Source organism: Volvox carteri, assembly GCF_000143455.1.
Source record: "Volvox carteri f. nagariensis unplaced genomic scaffold VOLCAscaffold_22, whole genome shotgun sequence".
Taxonomy (NCBI): domain Eukaryota; kingdom Viridiplantae; phylum Chlorophyta; class Chlorophyceae; order Chlamydomonadales; family Volvocaceae; genus Volvox; species Volvox carteri.
In genome coordinates, this window is record NW_003307565.1 from 1,757,502 (window position 1) to 1,775,838 (window position 18,337).

An 18,337-nucleotide genomic window follows, 5' to 3' on the forward strand; every position below is an offset into this window, starting at 1 on the left:
TCGGCGGCGGCCGTCTAGCATAAGCTTGACAGTGATGTTCTCCGGGTAGTCGAAACCCGAATCCTTGAGCTTGGTACGCAGCTGAATGGTGCGCTTAACGTAATCCTCGACGCGCTCATCGTTACCCTTCTTGAGGCTGCGTATTTGTGCGTCGTAGAGTAGCTGGTGCCCTTTCTGATTCTCGCTGTGGATCTTCTTCAGATATGCCCATCCAGCAGCTGATGTCGCGCACTGATCAATCTCCTGAAGGAACTTGTCGCCGACCATCATGATCAGCGCGGCCTTCGCCATTAAACCTTTCTCGACAGAGGTAATAGGAGCAGAGTTGACTACATCCCAATAACCATCCAGAATCAGGGCATTTCTTGCCCTCGGCTCCCATTGCGGGTAGTCGGCGATCGACTCCAACTTCGGGACCCGCTTCGATTGTTCGGCCATTTCGCAAATCCGGCTGTATGTAGCCTCCCTGCCTGCAGCCAGGCTCAAATGTACCAGAGCCGCTCTTATCCTGAGACTGCAATCCCGCAGTTGGCTGGTTCCGGCAGACCGCGACACTATCCTTGCGCGGGGCTCATAACCTGTTAACTAAGCAGCGAATACAGAGCGATCACCTCGTTATACGTTACATAGGTCTGGGATTAGAGCGAGGATAAAAGGCAAGACCCTGCCATAAATACAAAGTGTATCTCGGAAGTCCGCTCCAGAACCAGTACAGGTATCCCGCCAAACTACGATATGCAGGAGTTCTGGACGAGATATCAACATTACATGACGCTTTAGGACCTACGATATGCTTGTATTTACGCTAACAATATCCGGGGTTCGTGCCAGGCAGCTCGCGCTTCCTGTCTACCTTTAGCCATGTGCGCATCTGAATAAATCTACAGATTTGACAACAAGCTGAATTGCGTGCTGACGGGGCTGCATGGTGGCATGAAGGTAGGATGCAGCCGTCCTCCTGACAGGACGGCATTCTCTTCCGTTTCAACAACGATTGCCACTCTCATGTCCTAGATGGCATAGTACGTTCTCCGTACTTGCAACGATTTGAAGTAAAAACATGTGTTTCCCCCTTCACTATCAAAGATTCGAGTCAGCTCATGCGAAAGCATCCTTTTTAAACACCTTACATATGGATACTCGTTATGGGCGGTGCCTCAAAGATTTGCTGTACTTTTGATAGCTGTGAATGGGCAGCGGTGTCTAGCTGCCCGCTGCCTAAAGGATGCATGCACAGCAGGTGCGGCTGAGAAAAGCGCTAATCCAGCCACCAAACGGCATTCCGACAGTCTGACTGCCACATTACAAATGGTATTAACAATATGGATGGATGTTCTGCGAATAAAAACTCAAAAATGGCATGAGGGATTTGTGGGTTTTGCGGTTTTTTTTCAACTTCCAACTTAATCTTTGTTTTGGAGCTTTTGCACATATAGCAGCAAACATTGCACATTTTTGCTGGCGATGTACATGGCTGTACATGGCAACACCTGCACGCATTTCATGCTTTGACTAATGCACGTCGCTGACACAATTTCAGCAAAAAGGTAAGGGGTGTGAGATGGGCATGAGGACGTGCCGTTGGCACAGCAGCAGAAGCACAACAGTCTAGTTGTTTCATCGTGATCTTTGTCTATGCAAATGCCACCCGCGAGCCTGGCTTGGGGAAGGTGAACGGGTCCACAAGGATTCACCGGTGATACCACTTGCGCCATTAGTACCACAGGAGACTTCCCTGATTAGTACTGGCAGTACTCTGCACACCCGCAAAATCAGCAACTGATCAGCTTGAAGCAAGCACACATGCGGCACCTTGAAGATTTAGGTCCCGCTCCAGAAAGGTATATACGTGATAGGGTTCCGTGCCATGGCTGAGTTTTATTGTGCCAAACCAATACACAGCAAAAACACAAGCGCCGACAGCGGCGCAATTCATAGCCTCGCCTGTGTATGAGCGCAGCCTGCTTGTGTCGCATAGTTGCCATTCCTCGGCGAACTGTGCGTGAGCCCTGGGTTCCACGCGTCTGTTGAATGCGGGGAGCGCTGTTCCAGAGTAACGTCGGCTACGGTGGTACAATTTGCAGGCGGCAGGCCGGGGTACTTTGGCTTAACGCTAATGTAGCAGCCGTTAGGTTTAGAAATGAATGTACGGCCCAGACCTCAATGGTGCGCCAAAGCTAGCTTGGTTGGTGCAGTAGTAGCTAGGAATGGGGCTGTTCGCTCGTCTTTTCTGCGGTAAACTACGGAACCCAGCCTAAAAGTCATGGAGGAAGCCAAATTCAGGTCCTACACCAGACGGCCCATTTCCTCACTAACCCATAAGGCCTGTGCCGGCCTCCCATTACACTGGATCCTCTTACCCGTCTACCTCGGGCCCATCAGCCACCTCCTAGGCAGACCGCTCCGCCCGTCGCCCTTTTAACTTGTTCCCTCCCATATGTGCGCGACCTCCGCGAAAAAAAGAGACTTTGCCAGAAGGGCCGACCCGCCGGTCGGTATCTTGTTCCATCCCGAAGGTCGCCCAAACACAGATCCCATGAAGATTTTGCCTTGCCCGTTATCCCTTCCCTCCTATCCGTAGCAAGAGCGCATCAAGCCTCACGAAGTCAAGGTTTGAAGGGTTGCACACGCATCAGTGTCAAATGAAGCCAGCCAGCCAGGCCGCGCACTCCTGCACACTACACATGCTTCCGGTTCATATGGCATCTAAGGACTGGCTTCAAAAGCTCCAGCGCCAGTTCTGCCTTACCGGCAGATACCTTGACCAGTCACCGCCTTGACCTTCTCCAAAACGCTACGTCGGCCCAGGCTCATCATCATATCAACGGACCCACAGGCCCGCCATGCAAGTCCCATCGCCCTGATGTCTTCCAGCCGCAAAAGCTACGTTCCACGAATATGGTGCATGGCTGAAAACCTGGGACGGCTGCTGCACCCGCGCCCGCGCCAGCACCTGCCTTCAGCAACCCTGTGCCTGCGGCCCATGCGCTTGCAAAACCCCCTGCACCTTCACAGCAGCAAAAGCGCTTAGGTGAATCTCGATTACACCGCCACAAATGCGGGCCCAGCCTCAACGTCGATGTCGCCCATGCCCACGTCCTCCTCCTCCTCACTCTCGTCGTCGCCGTCCACCTCTGCATTGGCCGCCTCCAGTTGCTCCATTTTCTCACTGAGCAGCCGGTCGTCGCGCTCGCTGACTGCGCGAGCCGCCTCCTTAACCACCAGCTTGCCACGGTTGGACTCGATCGACTTCTGGCATGCCTCGCAGGCTGGTTGGTTGATACGCACGACGTCCGATGGGTTGGTATAGGTGTGGGGTGGTGGTGACTGGTTGTTAAGAACTTCAAATTTGTGCAAGGCACCAATGCACCCGCAAGCATGCGGATAAGGCGCATGCCAGGGATCACGGGCATTGCACCTGTGCCGCTCTCTCATTCAAATCCGTCATTCAAGAGAGTGCAAAGGCTTTAATTTACCAATCACCACTGCGGCTGTAGCCCTCCTCCAGCACATTCCCTCCAGCCTGAACGGCCAACAGCCATCCCACCGGCCCGGCAAGGATGAACCCCCTCCTCGGCACCACCCACCTGCCGTTAAGACTTCAATGCCCTTGTTCTTGTCCAATGTTTGCGTGGTGAGCACGTAGAGCGGCGGCGCGACGAGCTTCATCTTAACGGGGCACTCCTCCGTGCTCTGCGCCTCGGCCGCGCGGATGGCCACCTTAATATGCTCGATGCCATCGTACGTGAAACATGTCATCTCAACGTCCGCGCGGATTTTGAGTGGCTGAGGAGTCATGCGGCGCTTGATGTTCTTAAGCAGCGCCTCGCGAACCTGAAGTACCCCACGAGCGTGTGTGCACATCAAGGAAAAGGAATCAGAAGTTTGAAAGCCATATTGGAAATGGTAAATGCCTGATACGGCACAGCCCCGTGTAAGGGGTTCAATCCCAACAGCCTGCTAGGATACCCAGCCCGGATGCATCCTAAAACTGTCCTGGGCACAAAGCTAGGCGCATGGGGTGAGGATTGGGGTGGGATGTTGGAACAAGTCAAGCACAAAAGGTTCGTTCCCCAGAAATGTAATGCACATGCAAAGAGTCATCCATCGCATATTTACTGCATGCAACAACACTGTTTGCCATCAACCTGCAACACCGTTCTACTATGTAAAATAAATCCGTTCTTGGCGCCAAGAGTGCTTTAACATGATGCTGTTGCAAACGAGCCAGATATAGGACTCCTTTGAAATCCCATCGTCCAAAAACCTGTAACAAACATCACTACAGGGGCCAAAGCGCCTCACGCATTTCCGCGCACCTCAGGCGACAGCAGCGCCGCCGCTGTGGCGCCCTTCTCCTCCTCCAGCCGCTTGAAGATCGCGTCACCCTCGTCCGACACCATCGTCTTAAATGCATCAAATGCGTGCCCGTGCATGCGGTACAGCGGCCAGGCAATATTATCGTACAGCGCCTCCAAATCTTGCCCTGTCGTCTCCGCCACGTGGCGCATGATGGAGTGCACCTAGAGGAGGAAGTGGCAACCGTCGAGGAGAAATGAATATCCCATGATAATGGCGGATCCACAAAAACAATGTACAGATTGGCTATATGGATTCAGAACCTTATGCATGACGCAATTGGCAGAGGAAACGCCGAAACGACCGGAATGGCTGTATACCGCAGAGGCAAGGGTAGGTGCGAAAGGCGCGATAGAAGTGCAAGGGTAACAGCTACGTTCATCTGCGCACGAAGTCCAATCAGCGCAGGCGCCCCATGATTCCTGTTGACGATGGGGAAACAAGAGGCCGACGCGCAGCAGCCGGGGCGCCGCGGTGGCTGCTGTAAGGCCGCCATTCATTCCAAACGCCTTGAGCCACCATCCGTCCAAAGGGAGCTCTGCTGCCATCAACACAGCCGTGCGGCGAAGTACGGTGTCAGCTCTGTCCCTGTCGAACGGGCAGCTGGGTTGGCTGGCCAATTCAGCAAAGCGCCGCTGAAGGTAGCAGGCGGCCAGTTTACCCGGTTCCCCCAAGATTGCTGGTCCCAATCGCCAGATTTTCCTGTTGGTCTTCAGCAAGCAAACACGTCGCCATGCCGACTATTGCTCGCAGCGCGCATCATCACCACTGACGTTGGGACAAGTCAGCGCTCCGCAAGCTCCCAGGAAGGTTACGCCCGATCGCTGTTGCATTGCTGCCCCTCCACTGGTTCAGCTGTGCTGAGGCACAACCAGGCAACGTGCTTTGGCCAGTTCGCCTTAACCACACTTCACGCGGCCCCAACCCCATCCCTTCCTCCCCACCAGCGCACACTGACAATCTGGACCCACCAGTTTGGACTTGTTGTATCTTTCCTCGCACTTTTGCACGTCCTCAGGTGACACACGCCTGGCGTGGAAGGCGCATACCTGAGTGCCAGCTAGTCAGCGTGTCAAAAATCACGGCAGTTAGGGTAAAGCCTACCTTTTTGACAGATCGATGTACCCCTTCTCTTTATCCACACGAAGAACCATCACAGGTTCTTGCCGGCCAACCTGTCAAGGACAGAGAGCTTATCATACCATACCAGCCGCCACGACCCGCGTCTAATTCGGAATCATCCCCATTGAAGCAATATGACTCCCAGATATGTCACCTTAATAAGCTTTGTGATCGAGCGGATGCGACGTCGCGAGAGTTCCGATAACAGGATCATTCCCTCAATCCCATTGTACTCCAGCAAAGACACGTACGCGCCCATCTCCGCTATCAATTTTACCTACATGTCGAAGCATTCTGTTCAGGTAGTCCAAAGATCGCTTTTTTGGCGCCTGCCTACCTGCACCATTACTACATCGTCGACCTCAGGATATTTGGCTTCATACATGCGACAATCCTGATGCTGAGCCATGTTTTGTAGCCTTGTTGTTGAGTGCTAAGGCTAAAGCTAAGCTTCAATTGTACCCGCCGCAATGGAACTCTTAAAGTATGGGGTCGAATTCAGCAAGATTTTCAATTCCCTGTTGCAAACAGAGACAGTCACATTTAAGAGAACGTTTTCTCGGTGCAGATCAGGTGCATAACCTGGACCCGTGTACAGCACGTACGGAAGCACTCTTCCTATACCATGTATAACCCACGCCCAGCTTTTTTAAAAGTTGGTGTGGGGAAAGACGATCGGGAGGGGCGTGTACGTCTTTCAGCTTCCAAACCACATCGGCATTTCTCGTTTAGCACATCGTAAGCTAATGCAGTTTCGTTTATGTTGCTGGGCTTTGGAGGCAAACAGAGCACGAAGGGGCAAGTACCATTTCCCCAGGGGGCAGCGGTTCTGCCACTGTTGTGGTACTAATAGCCGAATCGAGGATGGAAAACACGTGTTATTGGAATGCCCAGCCTATAATGATATTCGTGCTGAAGAGGGATTCGATCATCAACAGAGCATGTTGGAGGCCATGAAATGGGAACCCGCACGTCTTGCGAGGATGTTGGAACGTATGTGGGCTCACCGAAACTCAATTACCCCCTTTGGACGCTAGTTTGGGCTGATGTGCGGTGTTTTCCTTGGCTTTTAGGCGTTGTAGTACTGCCATTGGGCCTTCGGCTCGTATGGGTAGTAGTCTTACAGGTATGGGGTCACGCACCCCCAACCATGTAACAGACACACAGACAGACATCGGCATGTGTATGAAAACTAGATGAAGACAACGAGGCTAGCTCTTCCCCATCCGCAGTCGTTAAGTATTCCTGATAAGCCCGCCTTGCGTCGTTCCTGTTTTCAGCTTCCCTTAGCGAGTGCTATACGCTCCCTGCGTGCCAGAATGTAGGATTGTAGATATAGTGGTCTTTACATGAGGTATGGCCTCTCAAAACATTAGCAAACAGCTGAACCCGCTTTTCAAACACTGCTGTCGCTAGAAGGACACTTCCAGCAGGGCCAGTATGGATCAGCGCAGCGCACACCCTTCAGCTTGTCGCTGGCTATTACCCACGGGCCAGTGCCCTCCGCGTAAAACAATCATGTTGTCCACTCAATGCGCTCATTACGAATTACGACTGCTATGAGACTGGTTGCAGTCTTCAATCATAGGAAGCCCGAAACAAGAATATGCCATTAAAAAGCAATGACCCGTCAAACGCGCACATCTCCGTCCCGAAAAGTTCCAAGTTCATGCATCGTGGCAACCCACGAGCCGCCTGTCACGGTCACCTCCAGGTGGGGAAATGGACCCAAATGGACAGCTGAGATTGCCTGCTGCATCCTATTGTTAGTGAACGTCCTACGGTGTTTACAAATACCCAACCCACATAAATCAACGCACGCACATGCTCATGCGAGCTCTACCCCCCAACACTGCAGCAAAAAAGTCCCCTGCCCGCTAGAGGCCCGTATACGGGGTCCCTGACACGCCCGCAATTCCGTTATGCCCTGCACAGCAGTCCGGTCTAGGCAGCATGACTAGATCATCATCGGATATCAGATGCATAACCGTGCTTTCTCAGCCAACAGCCCAACTCCTGCAAGAGCGTAACGTATTTTCTCCCCCCAACCCCGTTGGTTAAAATCCCTCATCAAGCCGCTATTTGCTCTTGACCTGGGTGAAAAGGACACCAGCTCCAAGTCCGATAACAATGCTGGTAAGATTCTTTGGGTTGGTTGGTTCGGCAAAGGCCAAGAGACCGACAATTGCAACCGGAATCTTGTTCAGCGCGCCCACAAGACTGTAGATCGTCGCTGTTGTCTGCGAGAGATACCACAGGCTACTGAAGGAGATTGCGAAGCCAATGATGCCGCCGAGAGCAGAAACCAAAAGGAATGCTGAGTTACGAAGGGCCTCCTGCTCCAGGAGCCCCTTGAACTCTCCAAAGTACCACATCATCAAAAGGATCGGCGGCACAGACAGCAAGTTATTGTAGTACACCTGCGAAGTATGCCAAGATCGCACAGATGAGCACGGCGAGACGAACAAGGTTAGCAGCGTTACGTCAACTCAAGCGGAATAACGTAATGCAGCGCAGGCAACGGCCAACTATCACAGTCCCAAGCTTTCCCATTACAAAACGCCTCCTTTCAAAATTGATCACACCCATGGCTCACCATGCTGAACTCGTCCATCTGTGCATGATGTAGCCGAGGAGGGGTTGCCCAGGTGAATCAAATACAAAACGAATGCGACGGGCAGCGGGGTGGGCACAGGATGTTTAAGGGTGGACGACCTAAAGCTCAAGGGTGAGCATGCTGCTGCTGTGTCAGGTTGCAACGTCATCTACCACGGAATCTTGCCATACGCAATTACTAAAGACACGCGTATGGTCACGACATGTAGCAAATCCGGCATCACAACAAGCTTTGTGCATATTTAAAGAGGGCGGACATCTAGATAAATTGAATAAATACAGGAACAACGAATCCGATGCAACAGCGTTGCAGCGCGGTGGGCGCAACCCTACGTTCCTTTTTACAGACGAAAGTCCCCCTACCTTCTGCTTGTTAGTTGTATGCTCCGCCACTTTGTCCATTACGCTGCGAAGGTAGAGTGCGTATGCTGACGTGAAGACGCAGTTAGCCATTTGCCAGGAGTACCCACTCCACGTGAACCGGGCATCCGTTGAGGCGCCAGCAACGGCCGACACCAGCATAAGTCCTAGGCAACCCCAGACCTGCCATGAGAATGTCCGTTTGTAGATAAAGACGTCCCCCATTGCTGCAAGCGTGGAAAGGGAGCAGTAAGAATGGTGGTCACGTAGAACGAACGAGGGGAAACGGTTCTGTCTGGGTCTGAGAACACGTTGCAGAGACATCCCTCGAAAGCTGTCGAACAAGTAAGATTGCAAAGTTGCCCGTTCATAATAGCTATGGCAGCCACAAATCGTCAAATTATTGATATTAACAAGGTTCCGGCCTGAAACCCACTCAGGCAGGACTTATTCCAGCATTTGCACTGCAAACTACGTCCAATGTCCTGAAGTCTAGCCAGGAAACACACCTGTCATACCAGGAAACGTACCTGTCACAACATTGCTTAGGTTTTTCCAGACGGTCACCATGCCAACTCCGACCTCCTTTAGCGCATAGAAGCTGGTGCCGATCATGCCCACAAAGATAAGGTTCACCGGGAACCAAACCATCACAAGATCTTTCCTAAGAGGTTGCAGCTTGACCAAGCCAAATAATTCGCAAGACTTAACCAGCGTCGCTGCGAGGAGGCACTGAAAGCACAATAGGGCTGTGGGCGCCGTAAACCCAAAAGAAGCCAGCGCGTGCTTGTTCAGGAGGACCATGGAGCCGGACGCACAGCAGTAGCAAAGGCCCGCCACGAGTACACTTGGCAGACCGCATGTCAATTTTGGTTGCACCGGCGGTGTTGCCGCGATCGGCTTTTGCTGTTGCGCGACCAGCGGCTGAGCCTCCTCATCATTTTGGTTTGACATGGCGGATGATTTGTTGTAAGTCCGACGCAAACCCCACATGCGACGACAAGGAAAAGGGGCTGCCCCGAAGGGCTACGCTGGGCTTTGACCAGAACCTAGACTAGAATCTGCCAGAAATCAACACATTAGCACGTTAATTATAATTGGAATGCTCTTTGGCGCTCTGGGCATATCTTTTCACATCAATTACAACTTCGCCTGTTCCGTACAAACCGTTAAAATTGCAGTTAGTCAGTCAGTGTGTTCTTGTTTGATTTGCTCTGAACTGTACAGATGTACGTATGCAAGGTTGGCCGCAGTAACGCGGAATCCACATGCTGGACTAATCCTGTGTGTGAAAGCATAGCTCTTTGCACGAGCTTTCTGGCTGTATTTTGGCGCGATGCAAGAGAAGCTTAACAAGAAAGAGCCAATCATGTATCCATCCACTTTGCGCCATGCTTGAATATCGAGCTGGGTCATATCGTGGCCAACGCCTCAGGAACGGGTTTTGCGCGAGCTGAGCCTTATTTCGACATAGCAGTGCGGTGGCCATTTTTGGAGTGACCGCATCAATCAAGCGATTTTCATTTCAACGCATTAATCAGGCACTCCCATTTTTAACCATGCACCAAGAGCCGCTCACGGCATATTTCCCAAGCGCACGGTCAACCCCCGCCGCTGCCCCAGCACCCACGCCAGCCACCTGTCGCAGACCCTTAGACATTTTGGAAGAGTACTGGGGCTACTCTCAATTTCGCTTCTGCCAAGAACAGGTCATCAACAACATTCTTGAAGGGAACGACTGCCTTGTGGTCATGCCGACGGGCGGAGGGAAAAGCATCTGCTACCAGGTAATCTGCACCGCCTTTCGCGCAGTCCACTGCACTGCAGCCTCCACGCTCAAGTAAGAGCTCCTTGGCATATATGTAAAACCGAAAGCTGGGGAAGCTTGGGTCGCGGCGCGCGGCATGTTCCTGTGCTCTTTACTTTTCCCTCGCTCTGGCAGTCCAATTTGCATCTTAATTTTTGTCGTTCTGATCCTGGTCTCCGTAGCCCGTGGCTCGGATTCTGGTCTCCGCAGTCCCTTCCCTTCAATCCTGCACAACTCCGCGTGTCCGCATTCCTTCATCAAACCATCATGACCACGTTCCGTCCATGCTTTGTGCCACAGCTAAGCTGAGCTGGGAAGAACGCGCAGGCGTGAAGCAAGAAGGAAAGACAAAAGCCAGCAAACCCAATGCGTGTAGGAAAGGGGACAAAAGCCAGCAAACCCACTTCGAGTAATGCTCGCTAGCCTTGTGCGGGCGGCCCTTCCCTTTCGTACTCAAGTCTTGCTGTATTCCCTGCGTGTCGGTATCCCTGGCTTCTAGATCCCGCCGCTGGTTCTGGATCGCGTCTGTATCGTTGTGTCACCGCTGATCAGTCTGATGGAGGATCAAGTGGCCGCACTCAACGCCCGACGCCTTTCCGCTGCGTTTCTTGGCAGCGCACAGAACAGCAGGTGAATGAATGAATGGATGAATGATCCGGTTGGCACAATGGGGGCCTTGGGAAACAGAAGCCGGACATGGTTGGGTTGCTTGGCCCCCGAGGGAATGTGAGAAGGAAAACATGCGGGTCTTGCGAAGGCACGAATCCACAAATTTGGGTTGCAAGCTGGAACGAAAAAAAAATCAAAAAATGCATAGTTTGACCTGTTTTACGTAAGCTTGTGTGATTGTGATTTGTGTGAGAGTGTGAGTGTGTCTCTCAGAAATATTTGTCTATGCGATGTAGCCTTTAATAGTCTTCAATGGAGTGATACAGTGATACCCTGGGAGGGCTTTCCGCCGCGCGCGGCCGACTCAGCGTTCCGGGGAAAACCCCCGTTCGATCCCCGTTCGTCGCGCCAGGCAAGTCAAGGACGACGCCTGGACTGGTAAATACCAATTCCTGTATCTCACGCCGGAGCTGGCGACCAGCTCTGGACCCGCCTTGGCGTCGCTACACAAGCGGCGAGGTATTGCACTGGTAGCGGTGAGTTTTGAGTCAGGCTATGCTATGTGGCAAGGGAATCAAGGCGGGGTTCTGGAGCTGGTTGAGCACTCGCCAGGGCGCTCGGAACTAGGAAATCGAGGCACGGGTGTTAAAACGACACGTGATGTTTCGCGGAGTTCGCGGATTGTGATCACGCGATCGTGACGACGAGAGCATGTGTTATTTGGTAGCGCACGAGGAGGGCAGGAGGACTTGTAGATGAGCTGTGCGGTAATGTAGTAGCTGGCCGCTGAAAAGGCCTCTCGAGATGCTTGGTGGTATTGCGCTTCGCGCGTATTTGTAGAGCCGTACAGTGTGTCAGCTACGACAGGTAAGGAACACCTCTGGGTCTGTCGGCACTGGAAGCGGCTATGGAAGCGTCGCGATGGGTGTTATGAGGATGATGGAGGGGTAGGGTTTTATTTTTCGGTACAATGTTGACGTGCCAGCATTCCCACCATGTGTGCGCCTTTTTTTCCTCCAAAACTCATTGAGACCCATTTGGGTCACGTGAAGCGTGTGGACGAGCGCGTGTTGGGTAGAGGTGCTCGGCACTGTGCTTTGAATCCATATGGATCCAATCCGGATCTTGCTCCACAGGATGTTAACGAACGCAACGGCCAACTGACTAACCGACTGCCCCTTCACCGCCTTTCCCCTGTGGTCACTGCTGCCTCGCCGCCACCCGTAGATCGACGAAGCTCGTAAGTACGGCAGTACGGTGTACGATTGTACGTCAGCGGGGGTGAATGGACCTGCTGGTGTCGCGCGAAGCTGTAGGGGCTCGGCTTATCTCTATACGGGGTGTTCTCGCCAGTCGCCGTTTCTCGAACTTTCTGCCATTGTGAACTCAAACCGCCCCCTAGCTAAGCGGTCGATCTCTCGGGACTCCTAGACAACAACAGCGAAAACCTTGCCCCATGCCTGTCTTACCTCTCGCTTCTAGTTCTAGTTCATGGGGCTGATGATGTGGATATGTTTATCCGCGCAACCCGCAATTTTCCCTTCTTCACATACACCCCTCACGCCCGTAACTCCCTGCCACACACACACCCACTCCCGCCCACTCCCCCTCCCACTCCCCCTCCCACACTTCCGCCCCACAAACTCCCTTCAAACACCAAACGGTCCGTCCAGATTGCGTGAGTGAATGGGGCCACGACTTTCGGTAAGAAGCCTCGTGCCTGTTTCACGTCTAAATGTATTCATGTCTCACGTTTTTAAATGTACGCTGCTTCGCCGGTCCGTTATCCCCCACCTCACCCGCGACCCGCCGTCTTCTCGTAATTGCACCATTTTCATCTCACGTGCCATAAGGCCCGACTCCGCTTCTGCGTCACGGCCGTTCGGGTTAAAATCATACCTCGTTACCCGCCTCGTCAACTCCGCATCGTCTTGCTGACGCATTTTGGGTTCTTTTCAGATCGGGGCCGTTCATGTGATTGCCCTTGTTCCGCCTCCTCCTCCTGCCCCATCCTTCCTGCTCGCGCTTCAGCTGCTGTCAAAGTCCGCTTGGCCGCTTCCCTCCTCGTCCCTCAACTTTCCGAATATAAGGCCTGACTACCGGCGTCTCGGTACGTTGCGGGACGCCCTCCCTGGAGTGCCTATCGTCGCGCTCACAGCTACCGCCACCCCCCGTGTACGAGAGGACATTGTACGGAACCTGGGCATGCACCGGGGTGCGGGGTGAGTGAGGGGGACGACTGGGGGACGCGTGTGTGTATGTGCGTGTGTCTTTGTGTAAAAGGTTTTTGCATGCGTGCGTGTATGTGCGTGTGTATGTGTATGTGTATGTTCACATGTACGTGGGATTCCCAGACGCGAGCTTGCGGGTAAGCGATTGAAAAATTATTACATTATTACGGCACACGTAACCACGTCAAGGGCATGGGGACGCCAAAGGGCGTCACGATTGATAAGTCGGAAGGAAAGGAAAGCGCGCTTCTCTTTCTCCTCTGTTGTCTTCACAGCCACTGCTCCTATAAACCTCCTGTTTTTCGTCCATTCTCTATGGCCACCCTTTCTGGCTCGTTCACCACCAAATGCTCCCCGAGCCAGGGCCCTATGTACGGAAGCGCAAGTCAAACTTTGACAAAACCCTATAAAGCGGCAAAACCCAGACCCGCGTTGTGCCACCCGCTGCGACTCCCCTTCTCCTTGATGTTCATACTTAAAAACCGACAACCGACAACCAACACGTGTGAGTCGCCGATCAGGCGCTTTGTGGAGTCCTTTGAGCGCACCAACTTGCACTTCGCTGTACGACAGAAGACCTCCGTGGCAGAGGCGGCTTCGGAGCTGAAGGAGGCAGCAGCGAGGAACAGAGGCCAGGTCGGTGGTAATGGGGGCCGGGGGGACAGTTGCGAGGCTTTTTTGGGGTCAGAGAAAGGTGGTGGTTGAAGGATGGGTGTTTTAGGAACCACGTCTATGTAGGAAAAAGAACTGCGATGCCATTCGGAGATGTGGGCGTTTGGGGTGTCTTGGGCATGAGGCGTGAGTTGTGTCCTTGGTGTGGTGGCAAGTGGTCAAGTGCCCTGCAGCATTGCGGCAGAGTGGGGTTGTGGCGCCCTACAGGTCGCGGCAAACGTGAAGCTGGAAAGGAAAAAAGAGGAAGAGGACGGCCGGGATTTTCGGGACCTAGTTACGTGTTATGTGTTATAGCCATATGCTGGCTGTTGAAAGCAGCCACGCCATTTAAACATCACATATACGATATCCCACTGGGTCTGCAGCGTGGCGGCGTTAAGAGATGTAAGCCGCTAGCGCTGGCCGTATTGCAGGTGCCCTCCACGCTCATTTACGCATTGACTACGAAGGAGGTTGACGAGATCGCGACATACCTTAACCAACCCACGGTAGGTTCGCGGTCAGGAAGAAAGGGGAAGGGGGAAGTGGGCGGATTCGGTAATAGACAGGTTGAAATTTTAGGTGCGGTTCGGGCTGGGTGGGCAGTTTCGAGTGGGGGGAAAGTGGCGGGCAGGGGTCGGTGGGGTCGGTGGGTGGGCGCTGGGCGAGTTGGACAGGGTCCTAAAGGCTAATGAAACGCGTGCTGGCTTTGATGAATACGTGTCTCTTTTTTTATTATGGGATCATACTTTAGGCCCGTTTGAAAGAACTGCTAAAGCGTTCGGAGAAGCAAAGGCGTTATTTTTGGATCCGATAAAGTAGTTATGGCGCATGCTAAAAAATGAGGGCGCCCTCGCTTGTTTGTTAGTTTGATTGTTATGGAATTGGAGAAAAGTTGAGCGTTAATTTTTTCCTGCTATCCGCCAATTTTGCGACTTCTTTGGGGCTGAGTCTTCGTTTCTGGAAAGCCACATGTTTCGCCGTTTTGGCCGTTGCGTTGACTATGTCAGCACGTGCTGCAAGGTCGGGCACGCCGTTTTATCGTTTCGACTCTTCCGCCACGCACGTCCTTCCTCAGTCTGGAACTGATTTCCTTACCGGCGGCGAAGGTGCTTGGGGGGTTTTCGCTTAGGAGAATTTTTATGGGGTCTTCGGAAATTTTCGAGTTCTCCGTCACCGCGCAGCAGGAATATTGTCAGCCCATTGTTACAGCTTACCTTCTTATCCACATGCGCTAAAGCGAACGTCCTAAAATTTCGTTGTGGAGGTTTTCTGCGCGGAGGTGGCAATCCAGTAAAGCGGATAGTTTGCATGACCACCATGCCCCGCCCACCATGCGCCGCGTTGCGCCTGCCAAAAAGCCTAATACAAATAATGCAATCTCTTCAAAAATATTTTGTTATACACATTATTTGTGTAAAGACGTCACTAGGACTAGCTCATCATGGACTGGTAGAGTCCGATAGATAAACGGATAACAATGAGATTAAATTTCCTTTCTGGGTCAAATATGGACATTGCTGGACACGCAAACCTCAGAAGCTGAGTCTGCTAATTGTTTTGTAGGTCGATCCCATGCTCAAAGTGTGCGTGCTCAGATTTTGCAGAACCTAGGATTAACATTAAGGTGCGCTGCACCTCTTTTCAAAGTTTACGCTTGCGCAAATGTGAAATAAAGCCTTGGAAAAAAACTGGAAAGGAATATTGCGTAGAGTTGAACATTTTGTTACGGCGGAGCCTCACCCGGGGGTCGACCGTTGTCCCCACCTATTGACCTGTGTCCCTGCCTAGCGACTCCTGACCTCTTCTAGCGACCCCTGGCAACCCCTGGCGGCCATTGTGCCCTCCTAACTGCCGCTGTCCCCTCCTATCCTGCGAGCCTGATTTCCTTCGCATCCCGACCATTTCCCATCTATGCATAACTGAGCGTCGCTAGCATAAATGCTGCGAAAGCGCAAACAGTATAGGCGGCGTTGTATAGAATAGATCTCAATGCGCTGCAACATTTGGGAAAGGTATGAGCACTTAAAGACATGGTTAAGCAGGATCTTCCAAAATACAGTCTCTGGTCCTCGCACTTTCTGTCTCCACGGTACTTTCTCTGTCCGCGTGCCAACTAGCTCTAGGAACCTTGGCAAACATATTTCGGCACGCAGTAGACCCGGCTAAGCCTATTCTCAAACCTTCTACTGCTTCCGCAGCCCAAGGGAAGCGGTGGCAAAGCTAGTATGTTGTTTCGTAAGAGTTAGGAAAGCACAATAGAATAAATGTTGAATCCCTTCACCTGCCGACATCGGCAAGCGCTGGGATTCGCCATCGCTGCCAAAAATGCAACAGTGACTAGAATACTAGGGCTCGTTGCTATAAGACACAAGAATCCTAATCCTTCCAAGATTGTTTACAGGCGCCCGAACAAATGTCACCTCGCATACAATACTTCAGCGTTTAATAAGTTGAAAACGGAATTATATCAGTGCCCGCGCGTACTAATTTACTACACAAAAAGCTTACCGTCAATGGGTGAAAGAGTCAATTGACAGATATGCCACGACACTGTGCCGGGTGTACGGCACGCAAAGTCACTTCCCGATCGGCAGCCTTAACCCAAAATTTTCCTAGGGGTTGGAAAAATGGGAGCAGGCTGCGATGTATCGCCTGAGAAAGTACTGGTCGCCGTGAGTTCTCCTTACAGTTCGTTTCGGAGGAAAGGGGGAGCTAGGTTGAATAGCAGCTGGAGGCTGTCTGGCAGCTGACCCCGCAGTAAGGCCTAGTGAGCCACGACAACTCAACGGACGCACGCGCTGGCCGGGATTGTCAACTTACGGTTTGCGAGAGGCGAAGCAGGGGTTCTCAAAGGCCGGAGGGCTGCCGGAGGGCTCCAGAACATGGGAAACCAAAACCCTTTATTCCCCCCCTCTTAATCCCTCTGTCCGTCGCTATCGATGCCCCGTTTACCTTCTCTGATGTACGAGCGACAGCTGAAATTGCACATAGAAAGCCCGAGTAAAGCGTCGCATCTGCTTGTTTCCGGCACACAGCGCGCTTCAATACGCCTCAGGGGATTCCAGCAGCACGCCATCGGGCTCTCTGGGCCTTACCTGAGCGCCGTACTTCTAGTTTTACTGTAAACCTTTAACACACCTGCCGTCATCAGGATTTTGTTCAACTCATACGGCTTAGCCTTGCTGTTGCTGTTGCGAAGGTCAAAACACCATAGCCACTCTACTGCCTCTAAAATTGTGATATGCCGCGATTGCCATCGCTTCCTCGTGTGGTCAGGTTTTGAATGGACGGGCGGGCAGGTACCACGCCAAGATGACGCCCAAGGAGCGCAGAGAGGTCAGGATTCGATCTCGGGACTTCAATGCTGATTGGAAATTTCATTGAATTACCTTGAACGATCACCGATCACTGATCATCAATCGTATCGACCTTCGTGGCCACAGGGAATATACGCACACAGGCGTGTACACACGCATGCGAATATATACACACTTGCAGATGGGAACGTTGGACGTTACCTACTCCCTGCTGTACAACTGTACCGTGCCATCTCGCAGGCTCACACGGCGTTCATGCGAGACGACTTGGACGTGCTCGTCGCGTCGGTTGCGTACGGCAAGTGTTTCGCGTGATGGTCAGCTAGGTAGTAGTTGAGCCGTGCGCGTACAGTGGCGGCGGTGATGTGAAATTGTATAAGATGGGTAAAAATGGAAATAAAACTAAAAGCGAGAAAAACAGCTTGAAGTGTTGATGTATGTTGATGATATGATGCAAAATAAATTTAAAAAAAAACGTGATCTTTAGTTTGAATCCAACTTTCTCCTCCGTCTCACGTTATCAACATCTTGCTTGGGGATGGCGGAGCGCACTTCACTTCTCCCCCACGCGATGTGGGTCAGATCGGGCCACCCCCCGCGGGTCACTTTACCCCCCTCAACCCCCCCTCAACCCCAACCCACCCTCTTGCCCTGGCAGCAGCTTCACTCGTTCGTGGTTCATCTTTCTCCCCCCCTCACCCTCACCCTCACCCTCACCCTCACCCTCACCCTCACACCCACAGGTATGGGTATCGACAAGCCCAACATCCGCACCATCCTGCACTGGGGCTGCCCCGCTTCTGTGGAAGCCTACTACCAACAAGCCGGCAGGGCGGGACGAGATGGCGCCAAATCCAGGTGATACACATTAAACACCGGCGCCGGCGCCGGCGCCGGCCAAAGTTGCAAACTGTCGCCGCCATTGTCGCAACCTATGTGATGATGTGCACCTTTGGAGAGTCCAGCAACATCAGCATCGCAACTTTGAATGCAGTCGGGTTTTTCACCTTCGGGTTCTTCACCACTCGACTCTGCTGCATGTGGTGCACCCTTCCCTCCCCCTTTTTTCCCCCTCTTCGTCCCGACCGCGTTTTGTCTCTCGCTGAATTCGAAGGTGTTTGTTGTTATGGAGCTCGGGGGACTTCATCACCCTGGCCCGGATCAAGGAGGCTGAGGGGATGAGCGCGGAGGGCCGGGCGGCAGTGCAGGAGGCCATGGCAAAAATGCAGGTAGGTACGGCAGCAGCGGCAGCACCTACAGCC

General features: G+C 52.7%; 3 protein-coding genes across 3 annotated transcripts; 1 reads left to right on the forward strand and 2 right to left on the reverse strand.

Moving 5' to 3' along the window:
* Nucleotides 1-2,273: 2,273 nt before the first annotated feature.
* eif2Ab (eukaryotic translation initiation factor 2 alpha) lies at nt 2,274-6,101 on the reverse strand. Its single transcript, XM_002951233.1, has 7 exons — nt 5,819-6,101; nt 5,636-5,758; nt 5,464-5,534; nt 5,331-5,388; nt 4,320-4,523; nt 3,588-3,834; nt 2,274-3,269 (listed from the first exon to the last, which is right to left on the reverse strand). The coding sequence occupies exons 1-7, from the start codon at nt 5,888-5,890 to the stop codon at nt 3,043-3,045; spliced, it is 1,002 nt and encodes a 333-aa protein (XP_002951279.1). The 5' UTR covers nt 5,891-6,101; the 3' UTR covers nt 2,274-3,042.
* Nucleotides 6,102-6,811: 710 nt separating this feature from the next.
* Nucleotides 6,812-9,559, reverse strand: invB (uncharacterized protein). Its single transcript, XM_002951234.1, has 4 exons — nt 8,988-9,559; nt 8,461-8,684; nt 8,078-8,095; nt 6,812-7,901 (listed from the first exon to the last, which is right to left on the reverse strand). The coding sequence occupies exons 1-4, from the start codon at nt 9,448-9,450 to the stop codon at nt 7,560-7,562; spliced, it is 1,047 nt and encodes a 348-aa protein (XP_002951280.1). The 5' UTR covers nt 9,451-9,559; the 3' UTR covers nt 6,812-7,559.
* A 457-nt stretch (nt 9,560-10,016) lies between these two features.
* Nucleotides 10,017-17,390, forward strand: VOLCADRAFT_117801 (uncharacterized protein; the record flags this gene model as incomplete). Its single annotated transcript, XM_002951151.1, has 11 exons — nt 10,017-10,057; nt 10,106-10,244; nt 10,764-10,894; nt 11,286-11,409; nt 12,101-12,113; nt 12,547-12,577; nt 12,964-13,095; nt 13,626-13,740; nt 14,142-14,264; nt 17,035-17,094; nt 17,316-17,390. The coding sequence occupies 11 exons, from the start codon at nt 10,017-10,019 to the stop codon at nt 17,388-17,390; spliced, it is 984 nt and encodes a 327-aa protein (XP_002951197.1).
* Between the last annotated feature and the right edge of the window lie 947 nt (nt 17,391-18,337).